This window comes from Pinus tabuliformis, chromosome Q (genome assembly GCF_031772625.1).
Source record: "Pinus tabuliformis cultivar Carrire ecotype Pingquan chromosome Q, CPIR1, whole genome shotgun sequence".
NCBI classification, from domain to species: Eukaryota; Viridiplantae; Streptophyta; class Pinopsida; order Pinales; family Pinaceae; genus Pinus; species Pinus tabuliformis.
This window is the reverse complement of record NC_142296.1, coordinates 951,676,413-951,701,326: the sequence shown is the minus strand read 5'-3', so window position 1 is coordinate 951,701,326 and position 24,914 is coordinate 951,676,413. Positions and strand designations below refer to the sequence as shown.

Genomic DNA, 24,914 nt, shown 5'->3' with positions numbered 1-24,914 from the left:
GATGCCTTATCAAGTGAGGCCTAGTCCTTCTTTATATAGTCTTCACACCCATGCAATTAGGTCGACTTGTCATCATATGTAGGTCGACATGTCCTTCTAGATAGCTCGATAGCTCTTTTTGAAGGACGACTTGTTGTAGCACTTGTGACGAGGTCTTGGAGGGTCTTTTAACTCTAACATTGGCTCATAAATTTCTTTACATATGTAACATGTCCCAAATGAGTCTTTCATACATGACAATGACCTAGAAGCTCTCAATGGGAGCTTGACCTAAATTTCCTTGAGCATGAAACCCATGTCTCAAGATTAACAATAATAAATTTATTTTTCTTATTACATCAAATACATAAAATCCATGTTACACATGTCGTTTGTTAATTTTCATAGGGCTATATTGTTCTTTGCTATGATAATTGCATTTCTTCATTAACACGTTAAGTTCACCCCGAAACATCATAACATTATTCAGATTTACATCATTATTCATCATCATATGCAACTACGTAGAAAGAACGATACCAGGATTGGTCTGAGACTAGGGAAAAGCCCACTATGGGGAAAACCATTGCAAATTATTCTTCTTAGATTGTCATCAAATAATTCAGCAAAAGAGAGTACAATGATCCATATCTTCATTTATGCAACTAACTAGCAAAGCAACTACAACATCCATGAAATGAACCCAACAATGTATATGCTCAAAACTTTGATTCTGAAGACTGTAATGAACTGCCACTGTTTGCAGTCAACTGCCAAACCCTGTGATCACTGAGCGAAATATTCAACAGACTGAGATTTTATCTTTTAGATCTCGGTGACACGGAGGAAGTGTCATGCAAGCGACTATTCACTATAGCTTTCCCAGTCGATCCCTTAAGCCTAACATGCAAGCGACCGTGTTTAGATCTGGACTGCGGAAACCGTAAACCCCCAATGGCATGGATGGAGAGTTGTTTGTGCGTGCGACTACAGTCGAATCCTTCTTGTTCTGTGCGTGAGACTGGGGCCCAAAACCCTAAATTAGAGATGCGAGCCTCAGACCTTGCAATTTCACCTCACACCTGTGCGAGCAAAAAACTGAGAGAGAAGAGTGTCTCATCATTGTGTCTAAATGAGGTAGAGGGTTGGATTTATAGCCTTTCAAGGTGGTCCACTTTGCTTTAGGACCGACCTTATCAAATGAGCACATGTGGGCTTTTCTTTATGATTACACTTTCCCTTATCCGATTTGAGTGATATTTTAGGTCGATTTTTGTCCTCTCGAAAAGAGGAATTCAATGCAATCATTATCTCTATCAGGTGAACTGTCCAAAGTGGAAATTGACTATAGTTGCATATTTTTAACACTCCCTCTCAACTAGGGAGAATTCCACCTGCATCAGGTCATGTGTATCTTGTCATCAAATTGTTATGAATATAAATTCATATAGAAATAATAATAAATATAAATATAAAAATAGGTAATAAATAATAATAATAATATATAATTAAATAAACAAAGAGGCATGTCTCTATAGACATGCCTGTTCTTGAAAGGGTACGTACCTGGCTATATATATAGGACCCTCATTCTCATTTGTACTCATCCTACATCAATTCTTTAATACAATATACATTTTACAATTACTTTCCTAGTACCTACGATGGATGTTTTTGTCTTCGAAGTATTTTAAATATTTCCGTTACGTATACGACTTTTGGTCATTACATTGGTATTAGAGCTAGGTTTGATCCCGATTTTTAGACATCAAACTTCGTCAACATTGTTGTCATCAAGACTCAAGCGTTTCGCTACTAAGTGGGAGGTTCTCCATTCAACCATTTTTGCTACTAGGCTCTTGGCAATTAGAAAAAGAAAGAAAGTTGAAAAGTATATGAGGTCAAAGAAAAACTATTATCAAGGAAAATTAATATAAAGAAAAAGATTAAAAAAAATTCAAAAATTATATTAAAACCAAAAAAAAGAAGAAGAAAAGGGCACAACTTACCTGCAGCTCTCTGTCCTCCGTCGTGTTGCCCATACACTCTATGCTCCCTGCCATCTTACTTGTCCACGTACAGTTCGGTTTACTACTCCTTGCTCGTCCCCCGCCATTGTGCTTTAGCAACCTTGACTTCCGCTCTCGACTTCTGTCGTTGTGCTCCCCTATTGTCATGCTCCCCCAGCCTCGATTCCGCCCTCGACCCCCTCCGTCGTGCTCGATCCCTGGTGACTGACTACACAACGACTGTTGTCCATGCTGCTTCGATCAACCTTCTTCGGCGTTGCCGCCATTGACTTACCAACCACTGCCACCACAGTCCATCTTTCTGCACCAACGACCAACTTGCTCTTCGTGCTATTCCCCTTCGACCAACGTGCTTCTATCCACATTACCATAACCTCCAACATAGTTCCAACCAACCGCTAGCTATATCCCCTCGCTGCTTCCCCATCTGCCGTCACTGTCATCCGTCAAACTGTGTGAACACCAATGCCATAAATATCCACCATACTGTCCAATCCCCGCATTCAGCTGGTCAACCCACGGTCACATGCTCCACGGTAACTCCTCGGTCTGACAACCTCCATTCCTCGCAATGTTAAAACAAGTCTTGTCGGGTGGGGTGAGACATGACATTTGAGTTGGTGATTACGTATTGTTGTTCAACGTATATTTAGTCAAACATAAAATTATATATATATATATATATATATATATATATATATATAATTAATTAATTAATTAAATAAATTTATTTAAAAAAACAAATTAATTAATTTAATTAATCAAAATTATTTTATATATATAATATATATTAATAATTTAATTATTATATAAAAAAAGGGAAGAAATAAAAAAAATAAAAAAAAATATTTAGAAGTACAAATTCTAAAAAAAAAAGAGAACAAAAAGGGGAGGAAGAAAGGAGAAGGTTCACATTTAAAAAAAAGAGAAGGAAGGAAGAACATATCAGTGTCGTTGACGAAAAATTATCGACAAACAAATGGAGGCTAATTCGAAAATGATGAAAGAAGGACAATTTACCTATAACGGTCTTTTAGTTAAGGATCACAGATTAATTATATTAAAAGGAAGTATCCGAGGAAAATATATTAATATCGCTATCAGCACAAACAATGATAAAAATTACATCAACATTTACTTGGCAAATCAGCTATTAATTCTAGAGCCAAACATTGGTGAAAGGAAAAATATTTTTGGCCAAAAAGAGTATAAAATTAGTGATTTAAAAGTGACAGTAGATCATTATGAGTACATATTTCAATTTCATGTTGTAACTATGGATAATAGAAAGATTGACATCATTCTTGGTCAACCTTGGTTTAAGAATTTGTGTACATTCATGTTAAACATAGAGAAACAAGTTTCGATGTTTCCTTATAAGGGGAAGATAGTTACATTTCGAGACATAACAAATAAATCAAAATCAAGAACATCTTCATTAGAAGACTTTAAGGATATTTCAGGATTGATGTTTCAAGATAACAAAAAAATTATATCAAAGAAGCAAAAGAGTTGGAAGAAGTCATCTGCAGTAAAGAAACAAAAATTTCGCATCTTAGAGATCACTATGAAAAACTACTCGAACAAGTCATGAAAGTTAAAGCCACAAAGAAGGAACTCAAGAAACATTTATTAGAACAAGAAGAAGAAAATTTATGTTTAAAGAGCCTTAACCAATCATTATTAGAACAACTCAAAAGTTTAGAAGATGATGAAGCTAGTAAGGATAAAGCCAGCAATTCAGAAAAGGATGAACTTGTATGTCTAAGGAATCATAACCAAACCCTATTTACACAAATAAAAAAACTTAAAAATGACAAGAAATCATTGAATAACAAATTAGAACAACTTCAAGGTGAAGTATTGAAGTCGTCAGCCATTTCAATCCAAGTTGAAGGTAAAGGAATAAATACTGACCTAGTCAATATCACAAGTAAGGAAGAAGAGGAATCTAGAGAAGTTAAAACATATGCAGAAGTTGCAATTCAAACGATGGACATTCCAAATGATGATTCAGTCGCCAACTCAACAACAACAACGCTTGAAGAAAATCGGGAATTGACCACTAATATGATAAGGGAAAGCCAAACCAAAGGAGCTATGTATCGACATCCGAATCATAAGAGCAGACTTTCCAGTCAAGCTACGTACCAGTATCACTCAAAAAATAAGCAACAAATTTATGTTTCCAAGAATACTGAAGTTTGCAGAATCCAGTCATACGATAACTATTCATCACACATCTCCAAAGGTTAGAAGATATCCCAAAAGATTAATCTAGGATGGTCCGATCCATTCGTAGTACGACAATTTTGTCTATCACTTAGAGTATGATATCGTCTTGTATCAACGAAGATGAAAGTCTAGAGACGAGAAGATATTCTCAGTAAGCCTTGAGAACAAAGCTTTTTGAAGGGAGGGGCAATGTTATGAATATAAATTCATATAGAAATAATAATAAATATAAATATAAAAATAGATAATAAATAATAATCATAATAATATATAATTAAATAATAATTAGTTAAACAAAGAGGCATGTCTCTACAGACATGCCTGTTCGTGAAAGGGTACTTGGCTATATATATAGGACCCTCATTCTCATTTGTACTCATCCTACATCAATTCTTTAATACAATATACATTTTACAATTATTGTCCTACGATGGATGTCTTTGTCTTCGAAGTATTTTAAATATTTCTGCTGTGTATATGACTTTTGGTCATTACACAAATCATATTCAATCTCAAATATCTCATCATCACGTATCATCATTGATCATCTCAATTCCTCTCTTGCTCATTCTTGCTTATTTCATGATTGTTCCTGCTCATGCTGAACATTCTCTAATCTAGAAGAACAATTTGACATCGGAGGGGAGCCTAAGCTACCACCCTCTTTTCATCGGGCTACTACTCGGAATCTTTGTCAGTGGGCTACTACCCTGAATCTTTGCTAGCAGGCTACTACTCAGAATCTTTGTTAGTGGGCTACTACCCTGAATCTTTGCTAGCGGGCTACTACTCGGAATCTCTATCAACGGGCTACTACCCAGGAATATCGACAGGGTGTCAGATCTACGACCTACATCATCATCCGAGAGCATATCATCAGGGAGCACATCTCAACCTGGAACCACATTCAGGAGCTACTACTCAACCCAGAATCTCATAGGGGAGCTACTACTATGACCCCATATCGAGCAATAGGTGATATAGGGGAGCTACTACTCGAGCCTTCCTATTGCTTACTGATCTTCCCAATAATGACCCTCAATAGTCATGTGGTAGAACACCCACATCATAATTTGAGCTTGGACGAGATACCTGACTTACCAAGAGGTAAGGATGACATGCCTCCAAGCCTCCTCAACCCGTTGGCCAAATATGAAGGGACAATCCCAACGAGCCCTGCATGTGGGTATGATGCCAACTCGGGTATACTCCGCAAAGACCAAGATAGGGTGAGCTACTACTCCAACCCTATGGGTAACAGATAGAGGTGATACCTTATTGTCCAGAGTTCCCTCAACCCCAGGAGCCTTTTATCTCAATTCCACACCTTGGGAGCTCAAACAGGGGAGGAAGAATTGGGTCAGTGTTCTTGATTAGTCCTGCTCTCTGTAGATCAGAAACATATCATTGTGCTCATTTCTGGCTCATCATGTCTCAATAACAACTATCCCTTGTTCATACAGGACATCAAATCAAATATCATATTAGAACATAAATAATCATATATATCACAAAAAGGATACCATAGTCATCCTACCTCTGAAGGAGGTGCAAACCAAAAGCTTGAGCTTGTTTCGTACAACAACATTAACTCAACATATGAAGGCATCTCAGCCCCAACTATATGTGGGATTCTTTGCCAATTAGTTCCACTTTTTGTGATCATAATGTATCCATGTCATATCTAGATCTTGCTCAGACAACTCTCCAAGGAGCTTCTTCATCATGCCACATGGCTAGTCATGCTGGCAACATCATACCCAACATCGGTCGTGCTGTGGACCTCTCATCCAAGATATCATGACAAATCTCATACTAAGGCAACATCCAAATGTGCTCATCTCATCAATAACGATCCTAATCATCATCAGTACACCCAAGTAGTCACATATCACAGGAGGATCGTCCCATGCAAGTAATTTTAAGGATGCTAGGCAACAAATCAATGTGAATGAAGCGGCTCAATCATGAATCGACTCAAGTTCTATGCACATCATGTATATATATGGATGGATGTTCAAAATGGAACATTAATGCTTCAATCAATTGTCGATTGCCAAGTCAAGTTCAACAATATCTCTTCACAACTTCTTGAAATTCAATCGAAGTGTCCAAGGATTTGGATTTTCACTTTCCAATACTTCTTCAATAGCTTCGCAATATAGATTTTCTTTTCCCAACTTCAAAAATCGATTCATCATGCCATGATTCAATATTTCGAGTTTTAGAAGCCATTTCCCTCTTTCTTAGATTATCAGAGGCTCATTTCCTGTCAAGAGTAGACCATCAGTGTATAAAACCAAATTCAAAATCAAAGTCTTACCTTGGAACACTTCTGAAGTAGAGGTTTGGATCAACACATCATTTTGGCTTCACTGGATAACTGGCAATGCAGCCATATTTGGATCGAGGAGCTTGCTTCATATAGTGCTCTATGAAAACATAATACTTTTCTAAGCCAATATGCTTAGACTTACAATATTGTATAATCAAATCAACTAAGCCAGCTTGTCAAAGTTTAGATACCAGATCAAAACCAATATCAAGATCATCACAATATCACAGTATCAGAGTCTTTAAACTAGGTGATAGGTAGAGCTCTCATCAAGTCATGATGCCAACAAATTGTCATAAGAAATATCAATCCAAATTTCAACAAGTCATCCTCATGATCATAATATGAGTCACTAGATGCAAATGCATACACAAAGAATAAGTCATGCAGGTTCCAACCATTCATGGAGATAGCTTCATGCTGAATCACAACTGTCAATACTTCAACCAATGTGCTAAGAATGAGGAGGCCAATACAAAACCATTATTGAATACCAATATTAGTCATTGGAAGTTCATATATCATTCTCATCAAGGAAAATCATCAGTCATCTAATCAAATCATTAGTCATCAGGTCAAAAAAACAAGTGAAAGTTCTAAGTCATTGTCAAGCATCATATGAAAACTCCAAACAATGCTCATCTATTTCAATCGTCCAAATCATGTCAGACTCTTGTAGCACAAACTTTAATCATAATGATACATCTATATGCATGTCCTGGTCACTTGCAAACACAAGATCAATATATATATTCATATTATAGCAAACATTCAAATGTTCTAGCTCACAGATCTTTCTGATGTCTACTCCACATTTGTAGCACTGACATCCTTCAGGTGAACATCTGATTTCATTCACAAAACTTCATTTTTGTGTCCTGTAGGCATAGTCACACCCATAAGTCTTCCCTACAAGTGGTTGGGACTACAGTGGCACCCTTGACCTTACTTCTGTGCTGTTGAAAGGCTACAGTCGCACCTGTGAACCTGATTCCGTGCCACTGAGGTTTAGGATAAGGGAAAACTCTCTCTTCTCAGATTAGAACTTTGCTGCAGATCAACAATGTCAGATGTTTGTCTTATTCATGCCCATAAATCATACTTTATCAGTAAAGAGTATATAATGATAATAGGAGAAGGGATCTTATGGAGAGGTTTTCCCTCTGAATGGGAATCCACTTCAATCATCTTCATTCATGCCATCAACCTGTCTATAATACTGTCATGCATCAACAGATCTATTAGATCATAAAGTTAGACTATATCCACATATTCATCATGGTCATATATGTTAGCATCAACTATGACATCATGACATCAATCTTTCATCAAGGGTTAGTGTCAAATAGCTAATAGGAGCATATTTCAAGAATCATGATCACAACATTACTTCTTTGTCACATAACTCAATCCAGTAAGTTAGGGCATTCAATTTTACCATATGCCACAATCATTAAGCACATCAAAGCATAACTGTGGTCAACAAAAGATCATGAATATTAATCTTATTGTTACACTTCCATCATCATGGCTACCATACCCAATATCAATAGTATCAAGTTACCATTTACTAGAATCAAGGTGCTAGCCTTCTTCATGGGATCAAGATATTTAAAATAATAGATGTTAGCCAATCATCAATTGTACCACTATATCAAAGAAGTAGCTTCATAGAATCAAGAAATTCATCATGTCTAAGAAGTGAGATACTTGTTCAATATCAACTGCACCATTTCATCATAAGAACCAAGAATCAAAATCACTTTCATATTCATGCATGAACCATTTGAGGAGACATTCTCATCATACATTAGGGCTTACCTTGCCATAACATTGAAACAATATACCATGCATACCTTGAAGTATTCAAATGCCGGTGCATCCTTTTATTTGACATAGGCAGCGTGTAGCACTTAGTCATCTTTTCATTAGGTGCCTCCTTACCTTTTCCAGCTATAACTTTTCTTTCATGCATCTCAAATGATCCTCAAGAAGGATCCTCTTATTACATCTCATCAAGGATGTTAGAAACGTCCAAATACTCATATATACATGCAGGAAGTATAAGTAATGGTCAAAACAATAATCAAATTTATAGGTCTAGACAAAATTAAAGACATAAAGGATCATCATAGGTAAAGAAATACTTATCTTCAATGAGAGGTGATCCTCTCCCTCTTGAATCAACCTTCAAGAGCCATCACTGTCCATTGTCAATATAACAATGTTGCCTTCAGTATTTCAACCAACTTATCAATAACCAGGCCTACTAGAGACTATCCCATTTAGGGCTTCATCAAATTTGTCACAAGTGCTTGAGCATCTTCACGTTGATCATGCTAGGTTTCATATCTCATATATTTTCCACAAACTAGGGTTTCACAAACCCTAACCTCAAAATATTCATCAAACCGTAATCACAAATTGCCTAGATTATATTCAAACCCTAGAATTCTTTTAGGCCTCCTCCATCTTCTCTTGCTTCCATTAAAGGTGTCTCCATGGGGGTGATCTCCATGACTTTTCTTCAACCCAACTCTGAAATTATGCTAATTTTTCATAGGGCTATATTGTTCTTTGTTTTGATAATTGCATTTCTTCATTAACACATTAAGTTCACCCCAAAACATCATAACATTATGCAGATTTACATCATTACTCATCATCATATGCAACTATGTTGAAAGAACAATACCATCATCATCAATGCAGCGGAACATAAAGGAACAACAAAAGAAAAACATTCACACATAGAGACACCAGGATTGGTCGGAGACCAGGGCAAAAACCACTATGGGGAAAACCCTTGCAAATTCTTCTTCTTAGATTTCCATCAAATATTTCAGCAAAAGAGAGTGCAATGATCCATATCTTCGTTTATGCAACTAACCAACAAAACAACTACAACATCCATGAAATGAACCCAACAATGTATATGCTTAAAACTCTGATTTTGAAGACTGTAATGAACTGTCACTATCTGCAGTCAACTGCCGAACCCTGCGGTGACTGTGCGAAATCTTCAGAATACTGAGATTTCATGTTTTAGATCCCGACCACACTAAGGAAGTGTCATGCGAGCGACTATAGCTTTCCCAGTCTCTCCCTTAAGCGTAGCATCTGAGCTAGTGGGTTTAGATCTGAATTTTAGAAACCCTAAACCCCTAGTCGCATGGATGGAGAGTTGTACGTGCGACTGGAAGGCTTCAGTCACACGGATGAGTTTCGGTGCGTGTGACTACAATTGAATCCTTCTTGTTCTGTCCCTGTGACTGGGGCCCAAAACCCTAAATTAGAGATTCGAGCCTTAGACCTTGCAATTTCACCTCAGAGCGAACTTGATCCTCTGTGGATGAGCCTCAGACCTGTGCGAGCTGAAAAACCAAGATAGAAGAGTGTCTCATCATTGTGTCTAAATGAGGTAGAGGGCACATGTATTTATAGCCTTGCGAGTTGGTCCACTTTTCTTTAGGGGCGACCTTATCAAATGAGCACATGTGGGCTTTTCTTTATAAATACACTTTCCCTTATCCGATTTGAGTGATCTTTTATGTCGATTTTGGTCCTCTCAAAAACAGGAATTCAAAGCAACATTATCTACATCAGGTGAGTTGTCCAAAGTGGAATTTGACCGCAGTTGCATATTTTAACATCATTATGAAGACCAAACCTAGTTACATATTTCAATAATTTCAACTTGCCATCAACTATGATCTCGTGGTTCAGTATGAAGCAACACTTAGTGGCACTCAACTTAGCAGAGGCTGAATACATGGCACCGAGTCTGGCGAGTTGTGAGGCCATACGGCTTTGCAAGATGTTCTCAGAGTTATTTGGTCTCGAGATGGGGCCCATAGTGATTCACTGTGATAATAAGAGTTGCATTAAGCTCTCTGAAAATCCTGTGTTTCATGATAGGTCCAAGCATATAGAGATCAACTATCACTTCATCAGAGACAAGGGTCCAGAGAGGTGCTATGAGATTGTAGTACATATCCACATGGGAGTAGGTAGTGGGAATTCTTACCAAGCCTCTAGTGAAGGGGAAGTTTGTGTTCTATAGGGACAAGCTGGTGGTGGTGGAGAATCCCTTCCTTGATAGGAGGGAGTGTTGATGTTTTATAGCTACGAAATGTCTTCTACACTGGCTTGGTGTCTTAGCATGTAGAAGTTTTATTGCCTCTTTAGATGCTTGTTTGGTGGAGTAAGTGACTTTATTATTTCTTTCCTAAGGTTAACCTTAGGAAAAGTACAATAATTAGAGTAATTAATTATTGTGGACTATTAAGCAAAAGTTCTAAGGATAAATAATAAAATTATTTAAGTGACTTAGATTTAATCTCAACCATTGATCTCAAGAGAGGCTTAGGATCTAATCCTAGCCATTGAGATTAGGGTTAGGGATTATTTGCTTAATGAAATGATAAAGTGAATCTAATGGAGAGGTGAAGACACCATTATGCACATTGAGAGAGCGATTTTCTCAAGAGGAAGGTAAGAGGCTCTAGTTGACTGAAGAAGATTGAGAAGGAATTGCTGGGGGAGATTTCTGTGGAAATTGAAGGGAAGCCGAGCAGGAAGAGGACTGAGCTGAGGGGCCAATTCGTTGTGGAGGCCGAGTTATTTCCTAGGGTCGATTCGACAGGTGTGCAGACTGCTTGATTGCTAGTGAGGCCATAAGCAGGGAGGGAGGGCCGAGAGCACTCCAAGGAGGCCGAGTTTGTCTTGGGGCTGATTTGTTGCGGAGGCCAAGTTATTTCTTCGGGCCGATTTGACAGGTGCGCAGGCTGCACGATTGCCAGAGGAGGCTGAGTTTGTCTTGGGGCTGATTCCAGCTCAGCATTTGAATTTTCCAGGTAGACATATTTCCAGGGCACTGAGTTGCAGGTTCCCCTTCAACTGTTATTTCTCTGAGTATTTTTCTGTGGGTCAAAACCCAAAATTTTCCAGGTTTAATATAAGTGAAGGAAAAGTGATTTTGGTTCAAATTTCTTCTGTTTTTGTGGCTGATTATCTTGTGAATTTTCCACTGGGTTTTAGTTGTGAAGCTAAGTAATACGAGAGTATTTATTTTCGGGAGTTCAGAATTTTATAATAAAATAATTTTCTGGGCACAAATAATTGTTGGGTAATGAATGCCATCATTTTACTATTAACATTTTCCAATGTCAATATACAGGCAACCTGACTTAGGATGGATGAAACGATTACAACAAATACTTGGACGAAAGCATAAGCGCAATTTACATGTATGAGTGGTCTGCAATGCAGATCTGTTTGGTTCTCATTTATGTTTTTTTATATGTTTTATGCCTTAGTACAATACATATCTAATACCGATGCCTTCAAGTGAGCATGATGTGTACATATTGAAGCTAAGCTACAGTTTCCAGACTGAAGATAATGAGTATTCAAAGGACTTCTTTTTAGTTTATTGCTGCTCACGTTGAAATTATGCATTCACAGGCTATATATGTTCTTCACCCAAATTTTGGGTTGAAAGCAACAGTTTTTGCTCTGCAGCTGCTTGTAGATGCAGAGGTAAGTTCTTAATCAAAGTTTAAGGTAACCATAGTTTCTGAAACTTTGTAACAATGTATTTCCTACTCTGTTACATCTCTTCTTATTTTGCATCCACAATATCTAGGGTTACATGTTATTTGCAGTCTAAAGCATCCTTAACATTGCAGGTTTGGCGAAAGGTGGTGTATGTAGAGAGGCTTTTGCAGTTGTTTAGATTTGTACCAAGAGAACAACTTACAATTCCAGATTTTGTATTTCAGTACGTCTCATTCTTCTTTCTATTGTTTTACCTTTCTGATTCTATATTTTAATATATCTGCTTGTTTAGTTGCAAAGTTCTCAATCTTAAATGCTGCTGTGCAGGCATGATCTTGAAGTTAATGGTGGAAGGGGTCTTGTTGTTGATCCTAGAACAAAGTTTATAACCAATAGAACGACTTCTGCTTCGCGATAGTGATTGTTTTGTTGTTTTCTGTTTGTTGTAAGCCTCTTCTGTTTTTTGGTTATGGTGGGTTTTCCTTTGTCCCCCTAGCATTTTTTTTTTTCAAAATTTCATGTTAATCTTGAATATTCACTCAATAAATCAGAGTTAGAGTGTTTCAGTTTTCTGGCTGGTTTCAAGTGGGCAGCATTAGTGTCAGATCATCTAGTGGGAACTACACTGCATTTTTGTGAACTTTTTCAGTGAAGATGCAGACCTAGGAGTATATTATGGGGTTTATTATTTGGTAATTTCAAATAATGTAATATGGTGTAATCATTTTCGCATCAAAACAAAAGAAGGCTATCATCCTGAAGATGGATTGAATTTGCCCTTGGGAAGCAGTTAGATTTCAACCTGGTCGGTATTTGTTGGGGTCGTCTGCCTACTCATTTTGTTAGTTTGTAGGGTGTAAAGTTATTTTGTAAAAAATATTCAGCTTTATTCTTTTCATCTCTTTAGCTGGTCAACATACAGTTGGCAGACAGGAGTAGCAAACTTTGAAATACCGCGATTCTGGTAGTGAACAGTCTGACCAACTATATAAGGTTATTTATTTGCTTATTTGTCATGCCTTCATTATGAATCGTATTTTTTACGATATATCTGAGATTGTTATCTGTTTCATACGATGTATATACTTGGTCAAAGTCGAGGCCACTCTCGCCAATCTCAGCAGTGGATGAAGTAGCTTCAGTTGAGGTGGAGTTGATGATGTGAAATATCACAGTTTTATACTTGGGGCACAAATTTTCAGAGGAAATATCCAACATTCTATACTTGTGATGTAAATATGGATTTTGACTTTTGATAACTCTCTATACGAGGGGATACATGGATAAAGATGATGACCCTTTCTGTACACTCATGCCAGTAAAGAATATGGAGCTGAAAGGATGTGGTTCTCTCATATCACTGATCTTACTTGAACAAAGAAGGATTTCTATCATATAAAATGTCGGAGAAATAGCCCTTATGGAAAGGGAAAGCATATACCTTCGAAGTGTATTTGGGACGTCGATGTGTTTGGTTTCTCCAATCAGTTATCTGATAAATGCCTGTTAAACATGTCATTTGTATGTTGGCCTTTTGCCGTGTTCAATAGAGTTTTCTCGATTAACCAGTATTACAGGGGAAACCGCAACTAAAATGAAAAGATAATGTAGAAAATGCTTTGCATATTTTATCTGGAATGCATTCTGGAATTCTGAATGCTGGTCTAAAAATAGTATAGGTTTTTACCTTGTCCAATATGTGGTATGTAGAGATCTTCACATGCGCACATCAACAATGGCTTGCTTTTATAATGACCACTTCAGTTGTCTTTGTAACAGCTTCATCTTTGCAAGTTATTACTTTGAACTATATAGTTTTAGTCAAGGTTACGGGAGCAAAATTTTCAGAAGCTCCTGGTTAGGTAGTGTTTTTATATAATATATATATATTTTTATATATTGATGCATATATGTCAACAAAATCATGTAGAAATTTAGAATGATGAATTACATATAAAAAACATAAAAAACATAGATTGAACCATATAACAACAATCATCTAGAAGTTATAATCTTCATCAACCATGTCCACAAGTTAGTAAGATAGTAACATACAACATATTGAGTCTCATGATTCATCAATCTCAAAATTTCAAGCTTTCAAAATTCATAACATTTATCATCATTGATCGCCAAAGTTGTACTTGTAACAATTACAACAAATAATATCTAACATGAAATGAAATGAAACAACTTTCAACTTTCACGAAGCATCACATTCATAATTCATTACTAATGAGTTATAATTGCCAACATCAAACTTCAAACTTAAATTGTCATATATTGTTTACAAAAAATATCATAATAAATATGAAAGAGTCAATAGTTATAAAAACTACTAGAAACTAGAAAAGACAAGTAAATCTATTATCTATTGCTAATGCTTGGGCCTCTTGCTGCCACGAGAAATGTCTAATTTTTTTTTGTTTTTTTGTTCTTGTTGGAAAATCAAGATTTGTCATTAATATCACCCTCTAAGCATTATTATAACATAGAAAAAGCATAGCATGTCAAGTCAAGATTTTGTTCAAGTGACATACATTTTTAGGAGGGTCATGATAGAGGAGTTCGACAACCAATGTCACTAACATCAAGGTACATAGGAGATTGATGCTTTTGATTAAATACAAGTTCCATACCCTAATAATTACAAAATCCAATGGAAACATTGCATGCCCCCCAATCTTGAAATCCTGAAAAACTGATAAGTTTGCTAGATTTTGAATAAAATTTAAAATTCTACTTTCTCCATATGATATCCAATGAGGCTGGAACCACTCTCAAACATCCCGAGCCATTTCATGATAATGTTAAACATTTAAGTAAAATGATGAAAATGAAGATTAAGGAGAATGTCACTCTTACTTTAAGAATTTAACATTACCATGAATCATATATCAATACTAGGGTCACAGGCTTGATCATTAGGTTGCTCCACTCAAAACTTATTTGTTTATTTGAAAACAATTGCATTTTGAATATTACTGCAATTTTTTTTTTTACAAAAAAGACTAAATGTTCCAAAAAATTGCGCTCCCGACCCGCTCTTGCCTGGAGTGTGAATGGGGATCGGGATCATGGGGTGGGGGGGGGGGGGGGGGAGCAGCGCTACCCCCGCAACCCTGGTTTTAGTTATTCCTTATGGTGAATTTTTAAATGGAATCTCCATCAAAATTATTTTGGTGGTCAACTATTAAAGATCATATGCCAATATTTTGTGATTCTTGTATATGAATTTAGAAAATGAGAAGTGAATGTTGCCTTAATGTCCAACATGATCCCATATTATATCTAGGTGAAAGTAATGTACTCATTATTTCTAGTTTTGATTAGTGAATAATTTACACCTTAGTGTTTGGGGTTACTCCAAAAATGTTTTCACCTAGTTAGGAGAGTGTCAGGTTTCCTGGTCCTTGGAAATGCTTGTTAGACATGTGGATTGCTTACTTAGGAGGTTGTTGATCCTAATAGGCATGATGACCTACCCATTGGTTGCACACAATCAAGGAGTGAGTTGCAAAACTAGAAGAGAAACCTACCTAGGAGTGCTAGGGACTTGGAGGAGGCAACTTAGCCCTAATAGCATGGGAGCATGTGACATACACTTTTGAGGTAGGACAATTGACTTGGGGACGCTTGGGTCAAGGTTCATACTTAGGGAGGTTGGTTGTGGACTAGGACACATGTCATGGAGAAGCATTGGTTTTGCACCTGAGGACATGTGACAGAGGATTAGAGGAGGAACACCTTCCCTAAGGATACTTGGACAAATAATGGCCATAAAAGGGATTGTTGGCCTAACAACGTGTTGGAGAGTGCACCATCTTAGTGGAGGGGTGTTGAGCTCAAGGAGGATCATGCTTGGAGGGCACACCACCGTGGTGTTTTGTGACAATGTAGTATAACACTCAATCATCTTTTTATTGTATAAAGCTCTTTGTAGGGTTGTCTTGTTGCTTACTTGTATGGAACTAACTCTATGTTTTATGTTGGCCTAGCTCACCTATTCTATATAGAGAGAGGATATGTCATTGTCACCGACATATTCTTTGCACTATTTATTCTATCTTTGTAATTGTCTTGGATTAGTCTTGTATGGAATAAGATTTAAGGTTTTTGATGTGAACCCTGGGAGAGGATGTGAAGAAGAGAGCGAGTACTTTGGTGTTCTTGGAGATTGCTAGTGAAATGCAAGAGAATGCTAGGGCTTGTACTAGTAAGAAAACTTTGAAAGGAGAACATATTGCTATGCTTTCTTCTAGAGGCTATGGTTCTTGTTGTGAAGCAAGAGGAGGTAATCACCAGGGTTCCAACCCTAGAGAACACATGAAGAAGAGAGTTAGCACCTTCGGGATATTGTAACCCCGTTTTCGTGTAAAGCATGGAGGATAGGGTAAAATCACGGAGAGCATAACTCCTTGAGTCTTAAGCTTGGTGTGATAACTTGCTTGGAGAAGACTTGGTTATTGTACTCTTGATGTTCCATGGAGGTCTAAGCACTTGTGTTGATGTAAGAGTTGAAGACATAGGGTTTCAGGACTCAAACCATAGGATGAACATGTAGACTTGTAGGCTAGCATTAGACTTGTCTTGAAAGTTAGGTAGTTGTGTGATGCAAGTTTTTCCCCTCCCACGAGAAATATCTCTATATTCCATATGGGAATATATATGTTTTGGTCCTCGAGGGACTATTTAGACAACAAGGCTCGAAGTCATCACATGAAATACTCATTATGAGCTCAACAAGCCATATGAGGGGAGCAATTCCTAGATTAGAGGAGTTGGTGGCTAGGGTTTTCTTATAGTTTCCCTAGCTAAGTTTGAAGAGCTCGACTTGTTTTAGTTTTATGATAAGCCATGGTGTGTACTTGTACTTCATATTTTGTATATATATGAAGTTATCTAATGGTCTAAACATTATCTACTTACAAATTTTAATTTCAACTTTTGGTATCTTTATGACTGAGTAGATTGTAACATTGGTTATGCATGTTAATTTGATAGAACATTTTGTTGACGTTGTTATGTGATTTAACACGTTTAGAAGATAAAGGTGCTTGGAAAATGTGCACCAAGGGTTGAAATTGTGGTATCTATTTTCTTACGTTGCTTGTGAATTGGGTTGGACATAAGTAAAATATATGCTATTGTATTGGTATATCAAAATTCACAAGAAATAGGCCTAAGAGTCCTCAAGGTAGAGGCAAAATTTTTAAATTTGCAATAAAAGTTAGTGCCTTGAAATTTGAACATGGTATCGATGCAGATTGAACCAAGTTTACATTCTTGTTAATTTGAAGGGTGGATATTTAAGTTGTTGAACTTGTGAGTAGTTGTTTGGTGATGAAATCTTAGTGTGCTTGAGATGAGCACTTGCACCCAAGAAGAGTTTGATGGGTTGAAACCGTAGTTGCTATTAGGACAATAATGCGTTTTCACTTTTGATAGGTGGTAGATTTACTTTATTGATGGTTGGTATGTGTTTTATTTTTAGTGTGTGATGCCAAGTAGGAATTTTGATAGGGGGTTGGTTTGTTATAATTGAAACTACTGTGTTTTCACATGTGATAGATGGTAGATCTACTTGATTGATTGCTAGTATGTGATTTATAGTCAACAGGTGTGATACTTAGGAGGACATATGATAGGTGGCTGATTTGTTCTAGTGGGTGCTAGTGTATTTTTGCTTGTGTGATATGCGAGAGATCTATTTCATTGATGGTATGTGATTTATTACAAGCTAGGTGTGATGCCCACGAGGACTTATGATAGGTGGATGCTTTGGATGTTAGCGTTTGGAGTGGATTGATGTTTGTGATGGGTATGCTTAATGAATTGATTGTTTAAAATATTTTGAATCTAGAGAGGGGACGACTTAATCTACAATAGATTGATGATTATTGGTTGAATTGTTTGGGTTGAGTTGTGACTCTAGGGATTGTAGGAATGGTGACCTTGTTCACTTTTAGTGATTTTCATAGGTTTGAAGAAACTTCTAGTGTTGCTAGGGGATAATATTGGCCGTACATCTTATATGTGTGGAAAAATTAATCATGGTTGTGATAGCTAGTGTGATGTAAGTTATTGCCGAACCTTTATAGGTCATCTTGCGCAATTGTACTCTGTACATGATAATGGTGCTTTTATGGTCTATCCTTCATATATGTACTCGTCTTGGGGAGCTTGACATGGAACAAGAGTGTGGAAGACTTGACCTGGAGATAGGTTCAAAACCTATGGTGTTGGAAATATTAATTGATTAAATGCTTCCATGAATAGTGATGGGTACTAGTGACAATGTTTTTGAATTCTCTCAAAAGAGGGAGTTGACCTTGATGTTACTCTTTCATTAGGATTCTTTTAGAAAGGGGAAGGTCACCATGTTGGTGTTGTTGTTTCAGCCTTCAAAGGTTTCGAGGCCATGAGAAGGATTCTCATCCTCACAATTTGGCAACAATATTTTATGGGGTGTTGTTATTTTTACCATGAGCTCGATATTTTAAGGTTGATGAGTTAAGATGCATGCAAATTTTATTGTGCTTTTCATAAATTTAATCTTCTTGTGGTGATCTTATTGTAGATGTGACTGATTATTTAGGACGTCTTGAATAACTATTGGTGTGTTGCCAAAAGTTTTTTGGCTCGTGATGATGGCCTTAGTGGCACTGGAGTTTTGATAGGTTATTGTTGATCTCTTCCTTGTTTTGATGTGATTTCAATGTTTCAAAGTAGGAAGCAATTATATAGGGTTACGTCCTTTGAGTTTCAAAGGATCATTGTTTTTTGGGAACCCCTTATGGTGGGAATGTTCAAGATGAAGTGTAGTTTCGTTTGACGTGTAAACCAAGCTACTTTGAATTTATTCTCCTTGCTTATTCACCATTTAGAGTCCAAGTTGTAAATTTTTTAGAGATAGACACACCTTTGTGAATAGTGATTGCTTGGATGATAATGTGTGTGGACTTATACTTGGATTCGTCTCATTGATGCTTGTAGGGTAGGTATGATATTTTGTCATGATGAAAAAGTATTCTTCCAACTTTTTGGAGGCATATGGATTACATGTTGTAGATTTAGAGGGTTTTGATTAGTGTTATAGAAAACACTTTTTTCATAAAGAGGGACTATTAGCTTTTGGGGTTACTCCAAAAGTATTTTCACTTAGCTATGATAATGCTAGGTCTCCTTGTCCTTTGGATATGTTTGTTAGACATATAGATATCTCAATTTAGGTGGACGCTTGACATTAGTTAGAGTGTTAACACAACACACTTACCTAAAATGTTGATATCCTAATCGACATGATGCTAGTTCATTGAGTGCACATAATGGATAATCAATTGTTTGATTAATAGGGATACCTAGCTAGGAGTGAGCGCTTAGAGGAGGGCACTTAGCACCATGTGATGTATACCTAAGAGGTTGGACAATTGGCTTGAGAATGCTTTGGTTGAGTAGCATATTTCAAGGAGGTTAATTATGGCCTTGGACATATATTGAGAAGCATTGGAGCATAATAATCACTTTGGCACACATGGCATACATGTTGAGGAGTGTGAGGTATAAGAGGACATGTGGTATGAAACTAGAGGAGGAATGCTTTGCATGAGAATTCTTGGACAACAAACTTGCATGTAAGAGGGAGTGTTGGGTTAACAAACCATCTTGAAGGATGGGTGTTGGACTTAATGAGGATAATGCTTAGAGGGCACATCACTTTGTGGTTTTGTAAGACCTTAGTATGACACTTATCATCCTTTTATTGTGTAACATTCTATATGGGGTTGCCTTGTTGCTCACTTTTAAGGACCTTAGTCTGTGTTTTATGTTAGCCTCCTAGACATATCTTATATAAGGGAGAGAACATTTGCCACACATTCATTGTACTCTTTATTCTATCTTTGTAATTGTCCTAGAGAAGTCTTATTGAGGAAAAGCCGAGAGGAGAACATAACATTGGAGGGTTCAATCCTTTAGTTTGTAGAGGCCTTGACTCTTCTTGTGAAGCAAGATGAGGTAGTGCTAGGGTTCCAATCCCAGAGAAGACATGAAGAAGAGAACTAGTGCCTTGAGGGATATTATAACATTGTTCTTCTAAGATGTATGAAGGCTAGGGTAAGATCATGGAGGTCTTTTAGCTTGATGAGTCTAGAGCTTGATGTGATGCCTACTTGGAGAAGGCTTGGTTACTACACTCTTGATGATCCATGGAGGTCTTGATGCAAAAATTGAAGACCTAGGGTTTGATTATTCAAACCCTACTTTGGTGTGTAGAGGTTGTGGTTTGAGGCAAGAGAAGGTAGTGCTAGGGTTCCAACCCTAGAAAATACATGAAGAAGAGAACTAGCACCCTGAGGGATATTGTAGCATTGTTATTCAAAGATGTATAAAGGTTAGGGCAAGCTCATGGAGGGTCTAGCTTGATAAGTCTAGAGCTTCGTGTGATATGTACTTGGAGAAGACTTTCTTATTGCACTCTTAATGTTTCATGGAGGTCTTGGTTCTTGTATTGATGCAAGAATTGAAGACTTAGGGTTTGAGGATTCAAACCCTGGGATGGACATGTAGGTTTAGAGGCTAGTGCTAGACTTGTCCTATAAGCCATGAATTTATGTGATGGTAGTGTTAGAGTTCCAACCCTAAAGAAGACACGAAGGAAAGAATTAGCGCCTTGAAGGATATTGTAGCATTGGTCTTCTATGATGTATAAAGGCTAGGGCAAGCTCATGGAGAGTCTAGCTTAATGAATCTTGATATTGGTGTGATACATTGTTTGGAAGACTTGGTTATTGCACTCTTCATGTTCCATGGGGTTTGTGTGATGCAAGAATTGAAGACTTAGGGTTTGAGGATTCAAGTCCCATGATGGACATGTAGGTTTAGAGGCTAGTGCTAGACTTGTCTTGTAGGATATGTACTTATGTGGCACAAGTTGACAGGGTTTGCAAACCTTAAAGAAGACAAAAGCTCTATTTTAAAGAATCTGTATGTGGCAAGATTGGTGAAAGGTTGAGGACTTGTTGTTGTGTATGTTAGTCTGTTGAGAATCTGTTGACGACGCTGGGCCCACCAACATGTCAAGGGGATCTCCTCGGTAAGAAGTCCCAATTAGACCTAAGAACGTTTGGTGTAGGAGTCCCAACAGTGGGTTGTAAGGTAATGCCTTGACCGTGGTGTCGCACAAAGGAAAGTAAGATAAATCTGTCAGTAGGTAGGGTGTGACTGATGTAGAGAGTCAAGGAATGTGTATGAGAGGTTTTAACACTTTGAAGGGAGAGGAAGGTGAAGGTGAGTTGCAGGTTGAAAGGGATCAGTCCCAACTCGGCTAGGAACACCCCACACAAACAACATGCATAGCTTCCGGCGGAGCAGTCCACTCGGATGCGACGGTCACAACAATAAGGTAAGATAACACGAACAACACTCGCGGATTAGTCTGAGATGAGTGTGATGGTTGATATATCAAGGTTCATGAGAAAGGTTTCTCTGATGTCCGACAGAGCAGTCGACGCAGACGATAACAACATTAACAACATATGAAACACATCAACAAAAAGATTCATATAATTGCATACAAATAAGTTCATACATAAGTACGCAAGTTAAACAACATATATCATTAAGGCAACTGGAACAATCCAACTACAATAACAAGATATGCATGAAAATGTGTTGGCTCTTATTATTGAAGGAGTGTAAGTCACAATCATACAATACACCATGTAAACTTGCTAGCCTTATTAGTGGAACGTTACATCCACATCCGCCTGCTCCTCCAAAGAGATGTACTGGCTCCGTGCAGTGGAGAAGCCAAGGCGTGTTACAATACTGCCCAAGCCTTCATCAAAATAGTCTTAGTAGAAGCTTGGCTAACCAAAAGCCTATACAATGAGTTATGAGGGACTATTTATAGCAAAGGGTGGGTTGACCATTGACATTCCCCTTTGTGATAGTTCAACTACTCTTATGAATCTTCACCTACTCTATCGCTGTTACATCCAAATGTTGACACTCGACTTACACGTGACATCCCTCAACATTACAATGCACATGTACTCTTGTGAGACAACATGGCTTGAGCAAGCCTTGCAAGACATCATTGACACTTGGACCGCTGTGGTGAGACCAACTCCTTCACATGCTTGTGATGGTGAAGTTGGTGCGCTGATGCCAAGCTTGGTTGTCTGTGATGGTGTCCATGTACCTCATGGTGACATCTTGCTGAAGCGAACTCTTGCCTCTGTTGCAACCGGTGCATTGGTTCGACCCCTTCATCCAACTCATCTGCTAAAATGCGTATGGTCTTCTTGGGTATGATTGAACCGACAACGCATTGATGCATGGTATATGTGATGATCTTCAAGTGTGTTCTGGTGGTCATGCACATCAACTTGCCGAAGTGCATGTTCAGCCCCAGCTGGACTTGGTGACTGTGCTGAATGGGTTGGATTGCATGCGTGCGCTCAACGACATGCACGCTGCTGGATCCTTTGCATGCAATCAACAACACTTCTCACCATGTTTGCTCTATGTCAGCTGCTGGGAGGGATCCTTAACTTGTACTGGCGTAGTTTCATCCGTGAGTGCATGTTGCGCCCACTGCTATTCCTGTTCCTGCTGCAACTCATTGGATTGTCTGTGCAGCTTCATGTTCTTCCTGAGTTGCTGCTTCACCATATGTAGCTTCTTCTTTGTTCCATCTTCTGCCTTCGTGCGATCTTCATGTCGCGCCGTCACTTCATAGCCTGAGTCTCCAAAGTTTCTTTCATTATCAGTGGATCTGCTTGATCTTGCAACTTTTCTTTCCGCCTCTCTGTTGTCAACAACCTTCTTCTTATATTCGTTGCGTTCACTTCATTCGCTACGTTCGCTACATTCGATATGCTTCCTTAAGTTGTTGTTCATGATGCTGCTCGCTGTGATGCTGCGACTGATGTCCTTCTCCACGAACAACTTGATGTCTTTGTGAGTAGGCAAGCTCATAGACACTTGATCGATTGCATCCCCAAGCGTGCTTTGAACGGTGTCTTCGTCTCTGCTCTTCTGGAAGCCATTGTACTTGTACTGCTGAGAGGAAGATGAACACCTGTGATCCCTGGAGACATGGAAACACTCATAGCAAGTAATCTCTTAGTCAAAAACCAGAATGAACATGAGAACTGACTTGCAACATACCTGGGTGAATAATCATGAAGGTTGCGGAATTTCGGCCGGGAGGTTGGGAGATCGACTGCTAAGACTACACAAGGCACAATCCGGGCTGCTGAGAGATTGACTGACTGTTGGAACTGCGCAATGCACAGTCCAGTTTGGATGCTGACTATTAGGATTGCGCATTGTGCAATTCCAGGTGGGAAGGACTACTGTCCCAGGGACAGATTTGCACAATTTCTTGAGCCAAGCAGCCACTATCCTCCAGAAATGCGCAAAACAGTCATGGAGGCCAGTGTTGGGCAAGAATGCGCAAATCTGGAGAGGAAGGTGAGACTTCCTTTCCCAGATTGCGCAATGCAACCTTGGTGAAAGCAAAGCCCGGGCCAAGGTTGGCCTGACTCGTCGACGGGCAACTAAAAGCAAGTCAGTGAATGCATGGTGACACTACGTGATAGTAGAAGTGATAAACAATGCATGAAAAACATGAATGGAACATTCAACAAATAGATCAACATGCATGTGGGTGAGGCTATTCGCTGGTTGGGCGAACGTCCATGCAAAACAATTTCATGCATGCGACAGCAGTGAGATAGCAATGAAAATTGAAATAGAGCTAGGAAAAGCTAGAATACATGTAAATGACAGCAAGCATTCAAAGAAATGAAGCAAACAATACTCACACAAGCGAATACACAAAAAGCGACAGAAATGCAGCACAAGGCATGGGAAGCGAACTCACGTCAAAATAGCTGAGTTGAATGTGCCGATTACTCCTAGATGTGATGTGGGATGTTAGAGCTACAAGGTTGATGTGAGGAATGAGCTCTGCAGCGTCTGATTGATGAGTTTTGATAACATCGAGGTTGTGACGTGCATGCCACGAATATAGGGGAAGCGACACTTGGAGGGAGGTTTTAGAATTGCTCCTTGCATGTAACCTCCAACTGCTAAACATAGATCCCTGAAACAAGGGAGGCCTTTGCACGCTGCCTTGGCAGAAGCAACCTATGCATGCAACACTGTTTTTCTCAGTCTCGGAGGGAATCGTTCAACTCAGCTGCACATGCAAGCGACTGCTCGACTGCTGGAGAAAAATGTGCATTTCTGGCTAGGAGTTGGGTTGGTTGCCCAAGATATTTGTGCAATTTTTGGGCTGAGTAGCTGACTGCTGCCCAGATTTGCGCAAAACCTGGGCTAAACAGTCTACTGCTAGGAAAATTTCGCAAATCTAGCTGGGAAGGTTGGCTGGCAGGATTGCGCAATCCTAGAGCCCAACAGGGTGTTAGAGAGGATTGCACAATTTCTGGAGGGAAGGCTGGTTGCCCTCCAGAAATGCGCAATTTTCAAGGGGAAGATGCTTAGCCTGCAACTGGACCAAGTCCGGGTGAACAACCTGTGAAGGGAAAAAATCAAACTGTGATCGACACACTGTCTTTGAGAAAGAAAGACACTGAAGCTTGAGGACTTGATGAAGCAAGGCAAGTTGCTGTGAAGGTTGGTAGGGAGGCTCCAAAATAGGCTAAGGCAAAATCTTGGAGGGTGGTTGTAGTCGCTACAACAAAATATTTGGAGTTACCAACTTTGGTTGGGAGTACTTCCTAGGAAGGAGGTGGTGGTTAGGA

General features: G+C 38.5%; 1 protein-coding gene across 2 annotated transcripts in view; it reads left to right on the top strand.

Annotated features, from left to right (window-relative positions):
• LOC149222641 (appr-1-p processing enzyme family protein) overlaps positions 1-13,147 on the top strand; it is a 244,138-nt gene extending 230,991 nt beyond the window's left edge. Inside the window, exons 11-15 of one of the 2 annotated variants that reach the window (XM_089385538.1) lie at positions 11,759-11,828; positions 12,046-12,120; positions 12,270-12,361; positions 12,466-12,583; positions 12,788-13,147. In XM_089385538.1, coding sequence (XP_089241664.1) covers positions 11,759-11,828; positions 12,046-12,120; positions 12,270-12,361; positions 12,466-12,556 — 328 coding nt within the window. In that variant the 3' untranslated portion in view covers positions 12,557-12,583; positions 12,788-13,147. Of the gene's footprint in view, positions 1-11,758; positions 11,829-12,045; positions 12,121-12,269; positions 12,362-12,465 lie in introns of both variants that reach the window. The other variant, XM_089385537.1, reaches the window with a different exon arrangement.
• Positions 13,148-24,914: the final 11,767 nt, after the last annotated feature.